Below are 17,815 nucleotides of genomic sequence, written 5' to 3' on the forward strand. Positions count from 1 at the left end.
ATAGGAAGGTACCTACAATAGATTCGATGTCTGCCCGTAAACTGCGAGTGCTGCCAAAAGTTGTAATGTTGATTATATTCACACCTTAATTCTACACAGTATATAATATGCCGACCCTATGCAACTCATGGTATACCTAGCCCCACGTGGCGACACCAGCACAGTTGCCTGATATAATAATAATTTTATACAAATTCAATTTCACTGTTGCGTAATAAGGCAAAATACAATCAGTATATTTTGTCTATAGTAAAGCGCGTCAAAGTGTTGCATTGTCAGAACCAAAAGTATATTAGTCTATGGTCAGAACTGTCAAATGTATATCATCTGAAACCTGCATGTTTTTGTTCTGCTGCGATAATCCAGCGTACGCTTTCCATTCGAAAGATGGACGTGAAACGCGAGCCGGATGAATTCGAACTTGATGCAGAATGGCAGGTGCCCTTAAACCAGCAAATTAACCCTGTGACCAATAACTATATAAAGCAAGAGATAGCCAACGGTTCCAGCATTGCTTTTGAGGTTAGTTTTATGAAGCTTATGTCTTTTATAGTACCTGTAGACGTCCATGGATTTACTTGCAGCAATAGTAGGTGTTTAAGTGCTGACTGTCTCTCCAAACTCATTCTTCAAGAATAAGCGAGACGTGATATTGTAATTTTTTGGTACCATTTGACAGTCATAAAAATCTGTTTTCATTAAAATGATTCGCTGCGCGGTTTAGTTTGTTTTTTGCCGGCAGGTTCGCTTCTATCGTTCTACTGCGCAGACGCAGATATCAAGCAATTCCAACTGTCGCGTGAAAATTCAGAAGCTTCTGAACTTTTTGATTCATGCATGCAATCTTGCAACTGCCGAATAGTACAACATGTTTACACGTACATTTTCTTGTTATGGCCGTGATAATACGTACTGTCAACAGTAAATCCATACACGTGTAAACAGGGTAGATAGGTTCATTGGTTTTTGCTTATGTTTGCGGACATTGTCATTAATTTCGTACACGTATTTATTTATTTGTAAGCGTTGCAAAATTACTCGTACCTACCTAGGTTAACTATATTAAACGTATCCAAATACATAATAAATCCACCATGTACCTCATGGAATTACAGATAATTGGCTTGTGAATTGTTTTTTTTTCTATACGAAAAGCTCAAAAAGTTAATAATATTATTTTGACATTAATTGAAATATTTTATAAGCTAATATTTCAGTTCTTATTATTGCAATTTTGATGATAGCTGATATATATACTGGATTATTTTTTACTTGTTACTGGTTTACTGGTTAGGTATATGTAAATGATAATGTGTATCTATCGATTGCGCGAAGACAAACATACTGCACTGATCCAATTCATCTGAATGCAGTAACCGATATTATTTGACAGATTCCAACTATTTGGTCAAGGCTGCTCTCGTGGTGCAATGTGTAAGGCACTGGTTTTCTATCCGGGAGCTCTGGGTTCGATACCTACCCGGTGAGGACACCATTTGTGTTATTTGTAATTACTCAAAATTACTAACAACTACCTTGTACGAAAAAGTAAAGACATACCTACCGTTATTAATAATGATTACAGAAACATAATATATATATATATATATATTTGGATAGCATTATTTGGGGTTTTAAGATAACAGTGTCCTATCTGCAATAACATAGTTTTGAGATAAACGCAAATAAAGAGATAATTCATTAAATAAAGAACACTTTTCTCAACTATAACTTGTAAACGGATATAATATGTACAGCATCGAGCTTAAGAAACCGTGTCTCAGCTGGGAAATATTGGTTCTCCGATGAATATACTGATTATTATAAATCATATAAAAGTGAGTGATATTCCATAAAGTAAGCTAGATTTAATGAAATAATAAAAAGTTTTTTGTTTTTTTCAGAACCTTCAAACAAGAGACATGGTAAATATAAAATCGGAACCCGGATTTCAGCGAGTGGACATCAAGGAAGAGTTTATTGAAGATACAATGCCCCCATTTAATTATAAAGATCCTCAACCAAGTTGTTCCTATTCGGAATATAGCCCAGGAAAACAGGTAATACATTTATTTGATCTATATACCTATACATACAAGTTTAGGTACCTACCTACTTAACTGTTCCTATTCATCTTAGTGCAGTCGAGGTTAATCGATATTATTTGACAGTTTAAATCATTTTGTAAGTAACTGCGGCCGGGAAGGAATGCTTCCGCCGTGAAAAGTATATGTGTGTGGCAAGCAATGGACCATGCGCCCGTAATATGAGGGACCAAGGGCAAATGGCATTTTATCCTCGCCATCTGTAGTATTCGTGTATATATACCTAGTAAAGAAGAGGCTGCAGACTTTCGTCAAGGTTCTGAGGGAAGAAAGAAAGAAAAATAACTGAAAAGATTGGGGTTTACAGTAATTTCTCCTACGAATTGACGGAATCAGTACCACACAATATTTTATTTTATATAACTATGCAGACTGAGAGATAACTAAATGGCCTATCTTTCATCTCTTACTCATTATTTGCTCACCGTGCTCCTCTCTCCCATGAGCGCATTGTGGTGACCTCAGTCTTAGGTATCGGCTCCTGAGACATTCCCAGGCTAAAAAATACTGATGCTTTACACCTGTGTCTATGTTTGTGTTGACGCTGAAGACATAATTTGACTTTACTTCGTTTATTTGTCCGCTGTTGGCGTTCCAGTTGGCAATCTGCAGAGTTGTTGGCGGTGTGGTGTTAATAACCACAGTGGGTTGTGAAGGGTAAGGTGAATAGTGTTCACTGTTAGTCTTTTTGATTGATTGCTCAAAAGTATGCTGTCACTAGGGGGGAATTCAATGCTTAGGGCAGGGGTAGCTCTGAGTTTCTCAATGAGTATCTCATGAGGTTAAAACTTTGGGAGCAATTGGGAGAGGTTGCCCTTTGGTGAAGTGAATTGGCGGATTGGGTAAATATGGCCGCTTTATTAGTTTCCTGCGAATAGTGGTTACCTTCCTATTGCAACATGTTGGCCATGACTCTTTTTAAAGGTTTAAACCTTTGTAATTCGCAGTATGTGTACCCTCACAGTTGGTACAATGGTTGGTCACATATCTGGGAACACTTTTTGCAAACTAAGGTAATTAGGAATATATCTAAGTACATATAAACAAACTCGCTCGTCATAAGCATTGTCTAAAAATTTCCGAGCGCTTCGGGTCATAGACTTTCCCATTCCAACCACTGCTTCCGTGACATTCTTACATGCGTTTTACCCGGAAACTAGTCAAAATGAATATATTTATTTCTCTGTTATAAATACGACCTGTCTTCTGTTTGTTTTCTTTAGGTTAACACCACTAGCACTGCTATGGCTAAATCGAACTTGTGTACGTCAGAACCAGATGAAATTTACTCCGACATACACATTGATGAACATGACATAAAAAAGGAACTCCAAGAATACAACGTAAGGTTTACAAATAAATACTTTTATTTCAAAATGTTAGTATTGTAAGTACAGATGTGATTATATGCATCTTCCTATAATCTATAGCAGCGATGGCAACCCTTTTTATGCTTACGTGCAAAGTATTGGTAAGTAGGGTAAATATATATATTTTTCCTAAATTAATTTGGGAGATCACAGAGAATAAGTAGAATAATTATAATTTAGTATAAAATAATATGTTATGGTCCCAATGACAGCGGTCACAAATAGCGTAACTAATGAATTAAATTATATCAAATATTAGGAACAGCTGCGATAAACATAATTGGAAATCGTACAAAAGAAAAGTACATTGTTAGTATTCGTAAAAACATAGTAAATCGTTAATTTCGAAAAGGTTTATATTATACCAGAGTTAGTTGAGTACATACACGTACAGATGCATATTAAATTCGAATCAAGTTATTAACTGTCAAATTTGTCTTCGGTTGATTAAGTGAAATTGTTTCGTTCACCACGTCAATCTTTAAACGCGCGATTATTAAAACGGAAAATAGCCGTACACATGGCGTAATCATATACAGTACAAATGGATCATATTATTCAATAGAAGGAGAATGCCGCAAGCAAATGTACCTACTATCCCATTCTGCAATATTCATCTACTGTACCAACATGTAGTACCTTCTTTTAATCTACTCACTTAAGAGATAGGACAATGGTTGAGTTAAAACAATAGTTATTTTACGCTAAAGTACACCACGGCCAACTCAAATCCATATTCTGAAGGACGCCAAACAGACTTAGGTACATGCAGAGTGAAACAAAATGCTACTTACTTTGATCATCCGGATCAGAATCTATTTTGTCCAATGAAAAGTGAACCATACGTAAATTGTCAGGGCCGATCGAGATCAAATTGAAACCTGGATTAGAACGAAAAACTAACAGGATGATTATACCCACTTCTCTGTTATGAAAACGACATGTATCTTAAAACAAAGTTTTTCAAATTATTTTTGCTTCGTTCAGCTCAACTAGGAAACCTGTGTAACTTCAGTAGATAATTAACTTCACACATGTAATGATGAAAGTTTAAAAAATGGTCATGCTGTCTAGATCGTGCTGTGCTAATAATTATATTATAAATGCTTTTTTAGGATAATGCATTAAATCTCAAGTCGTCGGAAGAAGAGAAAATTGATGACATCATAGACATTGACGAACAAGATATTAAAAAAGAACTCGAAGATTACAACAAAAGGTTTAAAAAAACACGTGGCACTATTAAACGCAATGTTTCGAAATCATTCCCCGAATTAGTGGCTGTTATAGAGTTGGAAAAAAAATATTTTCATGTTAATAATTTTGTGTGCGGTATATGTGATAATTTTTTTGCATCGTTTGACTTGCTCGAGTTTCACAAAGTGTTGCATAAAAATATAATCAATAAAATCACTAATAAGGATGTTAAACAGTGTGAACGTAGTAAAAGCAATTTCTCTTGTCGAACGCCATTTAAAAGCGATGAATCTAATTATTCTATTGACAAGAAAAAACTGACACATACCGGAGAAAAGCTATTTAAATGTTACCAATGTGATTATTCTTGTAAAAGATCTGGTCTACTGAAATTACATATAATGACACATTCTGGTAACAAGCTATTTCAATGTGATCAGTGTGATTACTCGTGTATAACATCTGGTAACATGAAAGCACACAGAATGACTCATTCCCCAGAAAAACCTTTCAAATGTCATCATTGTGATTATTCTTGTAAAACATCTAGCCACATGAAATTACATTTATTGACGCATACTGGTATAAAGCCATTTAAATGTCATCGGTGTAGTTACTCTTGTATAACATCTCGTGATCTAAAAGTACACAAAATGACACATTCTGGTGAAAAGCCATTTAAATGTAGTCAATGTAATTACTGTTGTAAAAAATCTGGTAACATGAAAGTACATATAATGACGCACACTGGTATGAAGCCATTTAAATGTGATCTATGTGATTATTCTTGTAAAACATCTAGTCATTTGAATTTACATATAATGACACATACTGCTATAAAGCCATTTAAATGTCATCAGTGTGATTACTCTTGTAAACAATCTGGTAACATGAAAAAACATATAATGATGCACACTGGTATTAAGCCATTTAAATGTCATCATTGTAATTACTCTTGTATAACATCTCAAGATCTGAAAGTACACAAAATGACACATTCCGATGAAAAGCCATTTAAATGTGATCAATGTAATTACTCTTCTAAAAGATCTGGTACCATGAAATTACATATAATGACACACACTGGTATGAAGCCATTTAAATGTGATCTATGTGATTATTCTTGTAAAACATCTAGTCATTTGAAATTACATATAATGACACATACTGGTATAAAGCCTTTTAAATGTCATCAGTGTGATTACTCTTGTATTACGTCTCGTGTTCTGAAAATACACAAAGTGATACATTCCGATGAAAAGCCATTTAAATGTGATCAATGTCATTACTCTTGTAAAAGATCTGGTACCATGAAAGTACATATAATGATACACACTGGTATGAAGCCATTTAAATGTGATCTTTGTGATTATTCTTGTAAAACATCTTGTCAATTGAAATTACATTTAATGACACATACTGGTATAAAGCCATTCAAATGTAATCAATGTGATTACTCGTGTATAAAATCAGGAAACATGAAATCACACAAAATGACTCATTCTGATGAGAAACCGTTTAAATGTGATCAATGTGGTTACTCGTGTATAACATCTAGCCGCATGAAATCACACAAAACGACTCATTCTAGTTAAAAATAATTACGTGTTATGTTAAATGCAATTAAATCCTCTTGTATAACATCCCTTTACTGAATTTACTGAAAATGAAATGCATCCCGGTGAAATACCTCTTAAATTTTTCAATGTTATTTTTCATTTAACCATGAAATCACACTAAATGATTTATCTTTGTGAAATACCATTTATTTACAGTGCATGTATAAAATCTAGTTATACAAATTTACATAACATGACCTGCTGGCGAAGACCCATTTAAATCTGGCAATTTAATATATTATGTTAAACTATATTTTTTATTCTACGAATGGGACACAAGATTTGAGAATGTAACTTTCTATATATTGAAATAAACATAATTTGAAAATACCTCATGCATATACACACTAGAAATATCATTTTGTACTAAAACCGATAGCCAACATTATATATAACGCAATTCGAAAAGCCTTTTATGTAACATCCACTAGATAAAATCGTCGTAATTAACTAAGATACCCGTAACTTTATTTTAAAAGCATAACTGGAAGGATTCCAGCAGATACAGATTCAAGTCCCGTGGGTGTCGTCTTTTTTTGTTTGATAAACAATGAAATGCATATACATAACAATATACGAGTAAGACATATTTACATGTATTTGTATTATCAATATGATTTTATAATATAATGTATTTACTAATATACCTATACAATATACCTAACACAATTATTATACGAAATAACTAATAATTAATGTGCTTGTTTGAATGAACATAAAAGTTTTACATTTCGCTTGGTATTTGAAAGAGCAAGTTGTTGGTCATGACTAGGGCTTCCAATTAACCGGAGGAAATATACTACCCGGCTTGAATTATGCGGCTACGAATAACTAACCGGGTTATAACCGTCGTATTTAGAAAAAATGAATTTTCAAATGTTGTCAATATTATTTTTTGCACATTTTTCTCTTTGACTCTACAATTTGATGTGCTTTTTAGCCACCTCTCGACTAATGAGATATAACACAATATGTTATCCTCTTGCTGAACCTACGCCCTTGTCCGTGCTCTGGATCCAACACATTGAAAAAAGATCATGTGACATGTTACCACTTACTACTCGCTCATGCGGGTACATATTATAAATAATTTCATTAATATTAATTTTATTGTTGTAGACCTAAATATAATATTGTTAAGACATAATAAAGCTTTGAGTGATTTGAAGTGAGTATTATTTTTGACAATATTGATACCTAGCATTTATGTGCTTATAAATGGATGGAACTCTAATAATAATGTTGACAATAGTTTCACAATGATTGCCCAAAAGAAGACCAAGCTCACCATTTTCATGACGAATGGGAAATTGAGGATTTAGCTAGGATGATAAAATACACGATGTGTTGTTTAATTTGTAACGTACAAGACGCATCTACGATGCTCCTCAAAGACAAGGCAACTTTCATCTAACTCCGCCTTGATGATGAAATACTTACTATACATGAGGTAGCGCTTATATTGTTGCGCACAGCGTTGATGACCTGGCAGAAAAAAATGGTTAAAAATACTGATTCTCAAATGGCCGTTTACATAGAAATCCCACCGGTCATTCTAGGTCACTTGATCGCCCCATGGCGACGCGTGATTACCCCCGTACATTCTGTCCCTTCCCCTCTTCGAAGATTCATCATTTCACACCGACGGCCATTATTATCCCACTTACGAACTATTGTTACCTACGTAATTTCAATAATAACTTTTCTAAACAATTATTTTATATTTTTTTTACAAGATAATCGTCTGCTTACATCATTCTCTTTCATTCCTTTCAGATACATTTTAAGAAATCATTTATAATGGTTCTTACTTAGATGGTAATTTTTACTATGAAATTACATAGGTACATGTTTAGTCTACAACAATTATTACTTACTTACATTTAATACAGTTAAATAAGTTCACAAGTGGCAAAAGCCGAATATCATTCGTCCCTTAACATACTATTAGATAGGTAGAAAACAACCCCGCTGACTAATCAAGAATACCTACGTCCGTGTGTTTTTGCTAAGCCCTTTCTTGGCTACCAGATTAGGGGAATGCTTAGGCTATTTTTTTAATTATCCTAAAAGTACATACTTCAGGTATAGGCCCGGAAGTACGAGGAAGTGTCACTACCTACCTACATATTAGTTCAAACATTAATGTCTTGACAGATGATTTTAATAAAAAGGTGCGTCACATGTGACTGCGTTAAATCTGGCATTTTTGATGGGTATTGAAAAGATCATACAACTTCTCATAAGAAAACAGAATATTAAACTAGATTTGCCACAGAATAAATTAATTAATTGAATTCAGACAGGCAAAACCCAATACGCTACATTTTGAAGCGTGGTATGGAATGTGTGAGTGTCAAACGAAAATGAAACACATTAAATTTATAGACGTGAAATAGAGTGTTTTGCAACATTCAAATATATAGGTACGCTTTTTGTTGACCGGGTATAAGAATTTCGCTGGAGTGGGGGAAGAACAAACGTACGCTCTCTAGGTCTAAATTCGGCTTTGTAGTATCTATGGTACTGTTCGATTATACGGAATACAGCGGAAAACACATTTTGAAAATATCCGATAAACTGGATGATTTGTTAGGTTAACCTAACCAAGCCTAACCTAACCTAAACTAACCCAAACTAACAAATGGATGTAGTTAATCAGAAAACGTCCAACCCACAAATTGAGAATTTTCATTTTCACGTATAATCCTTAAAAAACATCAATATTTTAATATGGCGAAAACGTCAAACCAGAAATATACAACCAGAAAAAGTTATCGCTGTTTTTTCTAACCCACATACCTACTAACAATTTACGAAAAATAATATCGAGAAAACGTTCATGTAGTTTGGACGTATCCTGCTTATTTATTGCAATTAAACAAAACTATAATTTTAATATTGTCAGAATACGTCCATGTGGGTTGGACTTGTTAGGAGTTTTAAAAATCTTTTCATGTATGTAATCCATGTTACTTGGACGTGTTAGGAGTTTTAAAATTAATAGATTATTTTTCGATGGAGATTATGATACGATACGATTTTATAATATAAAGTTATTTCTCCAAGCCTAGATAATGCAGATATCGAGTCGGCTGTTTCCATGGATACAAATGATGTCAATTACTCATATCTTGAAAATTCGTCACAAATGTTTACCAGTCGTCTTCAAAGAGGTCCGGAGCCAAAATATAGGCAATCAAAGAAGACATCGAAGTTGAACAGAAATGCTAATACTATAAAGGTGTACTCAAATCAGGCAAAGAATAAAATTTATTTATTATTACCTATTGTAATTGTATAATGAAATGCAATGAACAAAAATTACCGAAGAAGAATGTAAATTCGAATTGAAACGTTTTTGGGAATTAGGTTCTTATAATTCACAAACAACATTCATCACTACTCTTGTGACTGAAACACCCAAAAAACGGTGTTATGATAGAAATTCTACAAAAAGACAATTCTCCAGGGTTTATACTCTCAACCAAAAAAAGGGTATACCGAATGATGTTTTGCAAAACAAACAATATAACTCCTGCCAGAATTAACACTGCTCTTCAGAAAATTTCAGACCGTAAGGAATTATTGGATCAAAGAGGGTTAAAACAAGGTGGGTTGAACAAAGTACCTGAAAAAAAAGTCAATGCTATCATTAAACAAATTAATAGGCTTCCAAAATATACCTCACATTACTGCCGTGGAGACACGGAAAGCAATTTTCTACCACCTGACATGACATTGGCAAAAATGTATGCTATGTTCAAAACGGAAGTTAATAATGCTGTAACCTTTGCTATCTATAAACAGATATTTTATGCTAAATTAAACCTAAAAACAAAACCGCTAAGAAAAGATACGTGTAACGTTTGCGATACATTTAAGGTGAAAATCGATAACGTAAGAGATGGTTCGGAAAAAGCACAACTTTCACACAAAAAGAGAAACACCAGGCTTTAGCAAAAAATGCGCAAGATTTGCTAAAATTAAATCTGCTTACTGCAAAAAACAGAAACGACACAGAATGTCTCACATTTGATATGCAAAAGACCCTTCCCTTACTGAGAATTTCCACTAATATCATATTTTATAAACGCTAACTATGGCTTTATAATTTAGGCATCCATAGTGGAAAACAACAGAAAAGTTTCTGCTATGTGTGGTTAGAAGGCATTGCAGGAAGAGGTTCTCAAGAGGTTGGGTCATGCATATTAAAATATATTCAAGTCACATAATATTATCTTCAGCAGTTAAAGATTTAATTTTATGGTCAGACTCATGTGGGGGGCAGAACCAAGATTACTCTCATGCTTAAGGCATTACTTGGATCAATGAAGTTCCTCAATACAGTAACACTAAAATTTTTGTGTAGTGGACATAGCTATCTGCCCAACGACAAAGATTTTGGTGATATTGAATGCAGTCTCAAACACCAGCAACGAATATACACTCCATTCGAATATATAAACATAATGGAAAATTGCCGCAAGAAAAATCCTTTGATTGTTGCGCAAATGAAAAGCGTTGATTTGAAGGGTAGTAAAGATCTTGAAAAACATATTGTGAATAGAAAAGTCGATATCAATGGCCAAAAAATAAATTGGCTCAAAATAAGAGCGATAAAGTTGATAAAGGAAAACCCATATTTAATTTAGGTATATCAAGAGCAATAGGTTTGAAGAGGATTTCGTGGCAGTAAATATACAGCATAGAAGTGTGTCGACTGACAATTTATTAAGTCTATTAACTGCACTATGGCCAGAAGGAACAGCAATTGCTCTTCCAAAATTAAATGATTTGAAGAGCATCATGCATTTAATTCCAAGTGATGCAAAAATACACTTTGAAAACCTTAAGGGTTCATCAAATATTACCGAGGATGTGTATGGCTACAATTCTCAACTATTAGATTTTGAACCTGAAATTCCAATATAACATTAAAGTAGGAACATACATATAAATTTATTTTTAACCACAGTACCCATACCTTTTTTAAGTTCTAATGATTATCGCTTGATCCTTTTTATTAAACAAAATTTAATTTCCAATAAATATACATATGTGTAAAAGAAATGTACTAATATAGTGTTTTATTTATAAAGAAATATTCAAATAAAGATGATTGTCCCACGGTTTTATGTGCTAAATCAGTACAATATTTAGGAAAATACAAACACAAAACAGTCAGTTTTTAATTTGCAGAAAACATCCAACTCTCAAAACACTTAATAACTTTTAAATTAGTATGTTTTTCAAAAATCTATGAAATAATTAATATGCACTATAATTCCATGTAAATATTTAAATTACAAATTCAATCTTAAGAATATAAAAGTCATACTAAATGTTAATTTGTTACTTCAAAATTTGAAATGCGTTTTTCTCAGTTTGTAAAATTGTGGCTTGGATGTTTTCTGCTTAACTACATCCATTAATAATCCTGTATATCGGGTATTTTTTAAATGCGTTTTCCGCTGTATTCCGTATAACCGAACAGTACCATATCTATCTTGGGACCTACAAAATAAACATTAAGTACGTGATAACGAAATTCATTCATTCACTTTTAATCGTACCTACCTGTGCCTCATATATGTTTTATGAAACAATAAATTTCTTATCAGTATTTGTTCTCATAAAAATAATATGTTTTATTATTTTGAAATGCCGGTTTATAGATATTTTTTTTTAATTTTGGGAAAATGTGGCATATCGCTTGTGCTTACAATCATTTCTATCGTATTTTTGTGACTGACAGTTGGCAACACTGCCCCTAACCATAGATACTACACGCTTAATAACGACACGCTTTTGTTTTGCTACGACGATAACTTTCTCAGTACCATGTAATTTACGCTTTCAATTAGGAAAAATGGACGTGAAACGCGAATCCGATGAATCCGAATCTGATTCAGAAAGGCAGATGCCCGTATACCATCGAAATAACCTGAAAACAAATACGTATATAGAGCAAGAGAATTCCGACGGTCCCAGATGCTCTTTTGAGGTTGGTTTTTTGAAACTTAAGTCTTTTAATCGTTGCTGGCATTTGTTAGCGTATTGTCAAATCAAATTCTTGTAATTTACTTAGTGACATAATGTAACATGATACATAATAATGCATGTTGGACGAATACACAGATACAAGATTAGGTGCCTACGGAACTGTTTTTAGTCATCAGAGTGCAGTCGAGGCGAACCGATATTTGACAGGTTCCAACCATTTTGTCAGGAATTGCAGCTGGGAAGGAATGTTTCCGCGATGAAAAGTCTACATGTGTGGCAATCAATGGCCCACGCGAAATGATGTTTAACGTCAAAAAAGTTCGATTTTCTATTTAAGGCACCAAGACCAAACGGCATTTTATCCTCGCCTTCCGCAGTATTCGCGTGTGTATACCTACTTATTAAGGAATAGCTCACGGACATTCGCCATGGTTCTGAGGGAAGAAAGAAAAACCATACCTGGGAAAATAGGAGTTATACAATGGTTTCTCCTATGAATTGACGGAGTCAGTACCGTAAAATTCTTATTTTATATATCTATGCAGACGGAGAGAACTAAATGGCACCATTTTCATCTCATTATGTTGTTAGCTCATTGTGCTCCTCTCTCTATGGTCACTTTTTATTACAAAGTCTCTGTAAACTCAGACAAAGCACAATAATTAAGTGTGTGGTGACCTCATCTGCTCCTGAAACATTCCCAGGCGTAAACAATGCTGATGCTTTACAACTACACGTAGTGTCTATATCAAGAGATTGTGTGTGATTCGGGGTAGTTTAGTTTCGAGGTGTCTATGTTTGTGTTGACTGAATAAGTAATTTGACGTTATTAGTTTTTTGTTGGCGTTCCAGTTAGCAATCTGCAGAGTTGTTGGCTGTGTGGTGTTAATGACGACAGTGGGTTGTGAGGAGTAAGTAGACTATCCTTCATGTAATCTTGCCATTGTACCCAGTGACAAGGATTTGTGTGTATACGCAACCGTATAAATGTATTAGTAAAAGCCGGGCACTCGATTGGTTTACACACGTACGCCGTATAATTGCATTAGGATATTCCATGCACTCGATAGGTTAATTCACGTTTTTATTAAAAAACATCTATACCGAATGGCAAGGTTACGTGCCATAGAGTCTACATATAGAACAACTCGCTCGTCATTAATATTTTTTATAAATTATATAGCGCTTCAGTTTATAGACGTTTCTGTGTCGACCACTGCCTCCTTGACATTGTCACGTGCGTTTTACCCGGAAACTCGTCAAAATGAATATATTTATTTTTAAATATGATCTGTTTTCTCTTTGTTTACTTAAGGTTGACACCACTAGCACTGTTATGGCTAAATCGAACTTGTGTATGTCAGAAGCAGATGAAATTTACTCCGACATACACATTGATGAACATGACATTAAAAAGGAACTCGAAGAATACGACGTAAGGTTTAAAAATAAATACGTTTATTTCAAAATGTTAGTATTGTAAGTACAGATGTGATAATATGCATCTTCCTATAATCTATAGCAGCGATGGCAACCCTTTTTATGCTTACGTGCAAAGTAATAGTAATAATGAGTGGGGTAGGTATATTTTTTTGAAATTAATTTAGGTTAACCAGTAAAATCAATCACAGAGAATAAGTAGAATAATAATTATAATTTAGTATAAAATTATATGTCATGGTCCCAATAACAGCGGACACAAATAGCGTAACTAATGAATCAAATTATATCAAATATTAGGTACAGCTGCGATGAACATAATTGGATATCGTTAAAAAAGAAAAATACATTGTTAGTATTCGTAAAAACATAAAGTTGATAAATCGATAATTTAGCAAAGGTTATTATTTAAACTACTCTACTATACCAGAGTTGGTTGAATACATGCAGATGCATATTAAATTTGAGTCCAATTAGCAACTTTCAAATTTCTCTTCGGTTGATTAAGTAACATTGTTTCGTTCACCACGTCCATCTTTAAACGCGCGATTATAAATTAAACGGAAAATAGGCGTACACATGGCTTAATCATAAACAGTAGCGATGGGTCATATAATTCTAATAGAAGGAGAATGCCGCAAGCTAATGTACCTACTATCCCATTGTGCAATCTTTATCTACTGTACCAAAATGATGTACCCTATTTACCTCTACTCACTTAAAAGATAGGACAATAGTTGAGTTAAAACAATAGTTTATTTACCTAAAGTACACTACAGCCAACTCACATCGAACTCACTTTGATCATTCGGATCAAAATCTATTTTGTACTATGAAATGTGAACCATACCAATGTGGGCCAATCGAGATCAAATTGAAATCTGGATTAGAGCGAACAACTTACTAACAGGATAATGACACCCACGTTCTCTATTAAGAAAACGACATGTATCTTAAAAAAAAGTTTTAAAAGTTATTTTTGCATCGCTGAGCTCAACTAGGAAACCTGTGTAACTTCAGTAGATAATTAACTTCACACATGTAATGTGGATAAAAGTTTAAAAAATGGTTATGCTGTCTAGATCGTGTGGTGCTAATAATTATATTATACATGCTTTTTTAGGATAACGCAGCAAATCTCAAGTCGTCGGAAGAAGGGAATATTGATGACATCATACAAATCGACGAACAAGATATAAAAAAAGAACTTGAGGAATACAACAAAAGGTTTAAAAAAACACGTGGCACTATTAAACGAAATGTTTGTAAATCATTCCCCGAATTAGTGGCTGTTATAGAGTTGGAAAAAAAATATTTTCATGTTAAAAATTTTGTGTGCGGTATATGTGATAATTTTTTTGCATCGTTAGACTTGCTCAAGTTTCACGAAGTGTTCCATAAAAATATAATTCATAACATCACCAATGAGGATGTTAAACAATGTAAACGTAGTAAATGTAAAGTCTCTTGTCACACTCCCTTTAAAAGCGATGAATCTAATTATTCTAGTGACCCAAAAAATTTGCTGCATACCGGAGAAAAGCCATTTCAATGTGATCATTGTGATTACTCGTCTATTACATCTAGTCAGTTGAAACGACACAAAATGACACATTCTGGAATAAAGCCATTTAAATGTGATGAATGTGATTACTCTTGTACAACATCTAGTAGCATGAAATCACACAAACACAAACATTCTGATGAAAAGCCATTTAAATGTGCCCATTGTGATTATTTTTGTAAAACGTCGTCCCACATGAAATCACATATGATGACTCATTCTAGTGTAAAACCATTTATATGTGATCAGTGTAATTACTCTTGTAAAAAATCTGCTTACATGAAAGAACACAAAATGACACATTCTGGCATAAAGCCATTTAAATGTGATCATTGTGAATACGCATGTATTTCATCTAGTAACATGAAATCACATAAAATGATACATTCTGGTAAAAAGCCATTTAAATGCGCACATTGTGATTATTCTTCTAGAAGATCGTTCCACGTGAAATCACATATTATGATTACTCATTCTACTGTAAAACCATTTAAATGTGATCAGTGTAATTACTCTTGTAAAAAATCTAGTTACATGAAAGAACACAAAATGACACATTCTGGTATAAAGCCATTTAAATGTGATCAATGTGAATACGCATGTATTTCATCTAGTAGCATGAAAAAACATAAAATGATTCATTCTGGTGAAAAGCCTTTCAAATGTGACGACTGTAATTACTCTTGTACACAATCTGGCCACTTGAAAGTACACAAATTATCTCATTCTGTTCAAAGGCCTCTCAAATGTGACCAATGTAATTACTCTTGTATCCATCCTCATAATATGAAAAAACACAAAATGACACATTCTGGTGAAAAGCCTTTTAATTAAATGGGACCACTTTGACAACTCATGTATTAGATTTAGTTCGATGAAATTACACAAAATTTATCATTCCGGTGAATATCCATTTGAATGTTTTCAATGTGAAATATAAAATCTGGTGACATGGAAGTCCACAAATAGCTCGCTCCAGCGCAGTCATTTAAATGTCGACAGTGTGATTACTAATGTATTAGATGTATTACGATGAAATTGCACAAAATTACTCATTTTGGTTCAAAATCACTTAAATGTGCTCAATGCGACTATTTTTGTAAAACATCTGGTCAGATGAAATAACATATAATGACACATACTGGGATACAGCCATTAAAATGTGATCAATGTGATTTCTCATGTATAACATCTGGTCACATGAAAGTACACAAAATGACACATTCTGGTGAAAAGCCATTTAAATGTGACAGATGTGATTACTCATGTTTAATATCTGGTAACTTGAATTTACACAAAATGACACATTCTGATGAAAAGCCATTTAAATGTGATCAATGTTCCTACTCGTGTTAAACATCTAGTCAGATAAAATTACACAAAATGACGCATACTGGTATAAAGCCATTCGACACATACATATAGACACATTCTGGTGAAAAATAATTGAGATGTGATCAATATGATTACTCATGTAGTCATGTATAAGATCTACTCGGATGAAATTACTTTTTATGTTACATACCGGTATAAATCTATTTTAATATCATCAATTTATGACGACATGTATAACTTCTGTTTATATGAAATAACAAAAAATGACACATTTTGATGAAAATTCATTTAAATGTTATATTTTAGTGCTTATTTTTTAGAAAATCTTTTAATATGAAATCACACGAAATGGCTATTGATGAAATTCTAATGAAAAATAACTAAACATATTCATTTTAATTTAATCCTTTTGTATAACATCCCGTCACTAAATTTACTCAAAATGAAACGATACAATTACTCACCGCGGTGAATTTAATTTTTCATTTAATCACATCTAGTCCTATGAAATCAGACTAAATGATTTACTCTTGTGAACAACCATTTAACAACGGAGCATGCCATTACTCGTGTATAAAATCTCATTATACAAACTTACATTACATGACATAGTAGGGAAAACCCATTTTAATGTGACAATAACTATTTTATATTCAACGAATAAGACGTCATAATATTTGAAAATGTCACATTCTATATACTGAATATTGTTCATTTGAACATATTTCATGCATACACACACTAGAAAAAAGCATTTTGCTAACATAACGCAATTGGATAATCGTAGCATAATGGCGGAATACTGGAATCCAGCAGGTAGAGGAGCAAGTCTTGTCGGTTATCGTATTTTTTCCACTAAATGATTTTTACTAGTGTGTATATGCATGCGATCTTATCAAAATATGTAAGTATATTCAATTTAATTTATTTTGTTTAACATCCTCTGACTTCAAAATACACAAAATGACTCATTCTGGTCAGAAACCATTAAAATGAAATTTAGATAGGTACTGTGTTTTGATATTTTGATTCCATGTTTTTGGAATGTATGCTTTTAAAATCACTCATCTATTCACAAAAATATGACTTGATCTTTGATATAATAAATAAAAGCTAATTCTTCAAAGCCATTTTGTTATTATTTTTCTGTTACACAGTATACCCTACTGTTTTTTATTA

At 33.2% G+C, this 17,815-nt stretch overlaps 1 protein-coding gene and 1 long non-coding RNA gene across 3 annotated transcripts; both read left to right on the forward strand.

The window, feature by feature from the left end:
* The first annotated feature begins 311 nt into the window (after positions 1–311).
* Positions 312–11,369, forward strand: LOC147076538 (uncharacterized). 2 transcript variants are annotated; one of them, XM_085940327.1, is made up of 4 exons: positions 312–522; positions 1,905–2,060; positions 3,329–3,448; positions 9,366–11,369. In XM_085940327.1, the coding sequence occupies exons 1-4, from the start codon at positions 388–390 to the stop codon at positions 9,510–9,512; spliced, it is 558 nt and encodes a 185-aa protein (XP_085796453.1). In that variant the 5' UTR covers positions 312–387; the 3' UTR covers positions 9,513–11,369. The 2 variants fall into 2 exon arrangements, with proteins under 2 accessions (XP_085796453.1, XP_085796454.1); XM_085940328.1 differs by lacking the exon at positions 9,366–11,369 and adding an exon at positions 7,232–7,456.
* A 701-nt stretch (positions 11,370–12,070) lies between these two features.
* LOC147076539 (uncharacterized) lies at positions 12,071–17,759 on the forward strand. Its single transcript, XR_015069316.1, has 3 exons — positions 12,071–12,298; positions 13,613–13,732; positions 14,861–17,759. It is a non-coding gene; the product is annotated as an uncharacterized LOC147076539 (long non-coding RNA).
* Positions 17,760–17,815: the final 56 nt, after the last annotated feature.

This window comes from Rhyacophila brunnea, unplaced genomic scaffold (genome assembly GCF_057557595.1).
Source record: "Rhyacophila brunnea isolate RB1 unplaced genomic scaffold, BYU_Rbru_1.0 scaffold_13, whole genome shotgun sequence".
NCBI lineage: Eukaryota > Metazoa > Arthropoda > Insecta > Trichoptera > Rhyacophilidae > Rhyacophila > Rhyacophila brunnea.

Bases quoted from the DNA above. Each gene is read 5' to 3' on its own strand.
- LOC147076538 (XM_085940327.1), top strand. From the start codon at position 388: ATGGACGTGAAACGCGAGCCGGATGAATTCGAACTTGATGCAGAATGG. The intron at 2,061-3,328 runs GTAATACATTTA...TGTTTTCTTTAG, and splicing joins AATATAGCCCAGGAAAACAG to GTTAACACCACTAGCACTGC. The intron at 3,449-9,365 runs GTAAGGTTTACA...CTCCAAGCCTAG, and splicing joins AGGAACTCCAAGAATACAAC to ATAATGCAGATATCGAGTCG.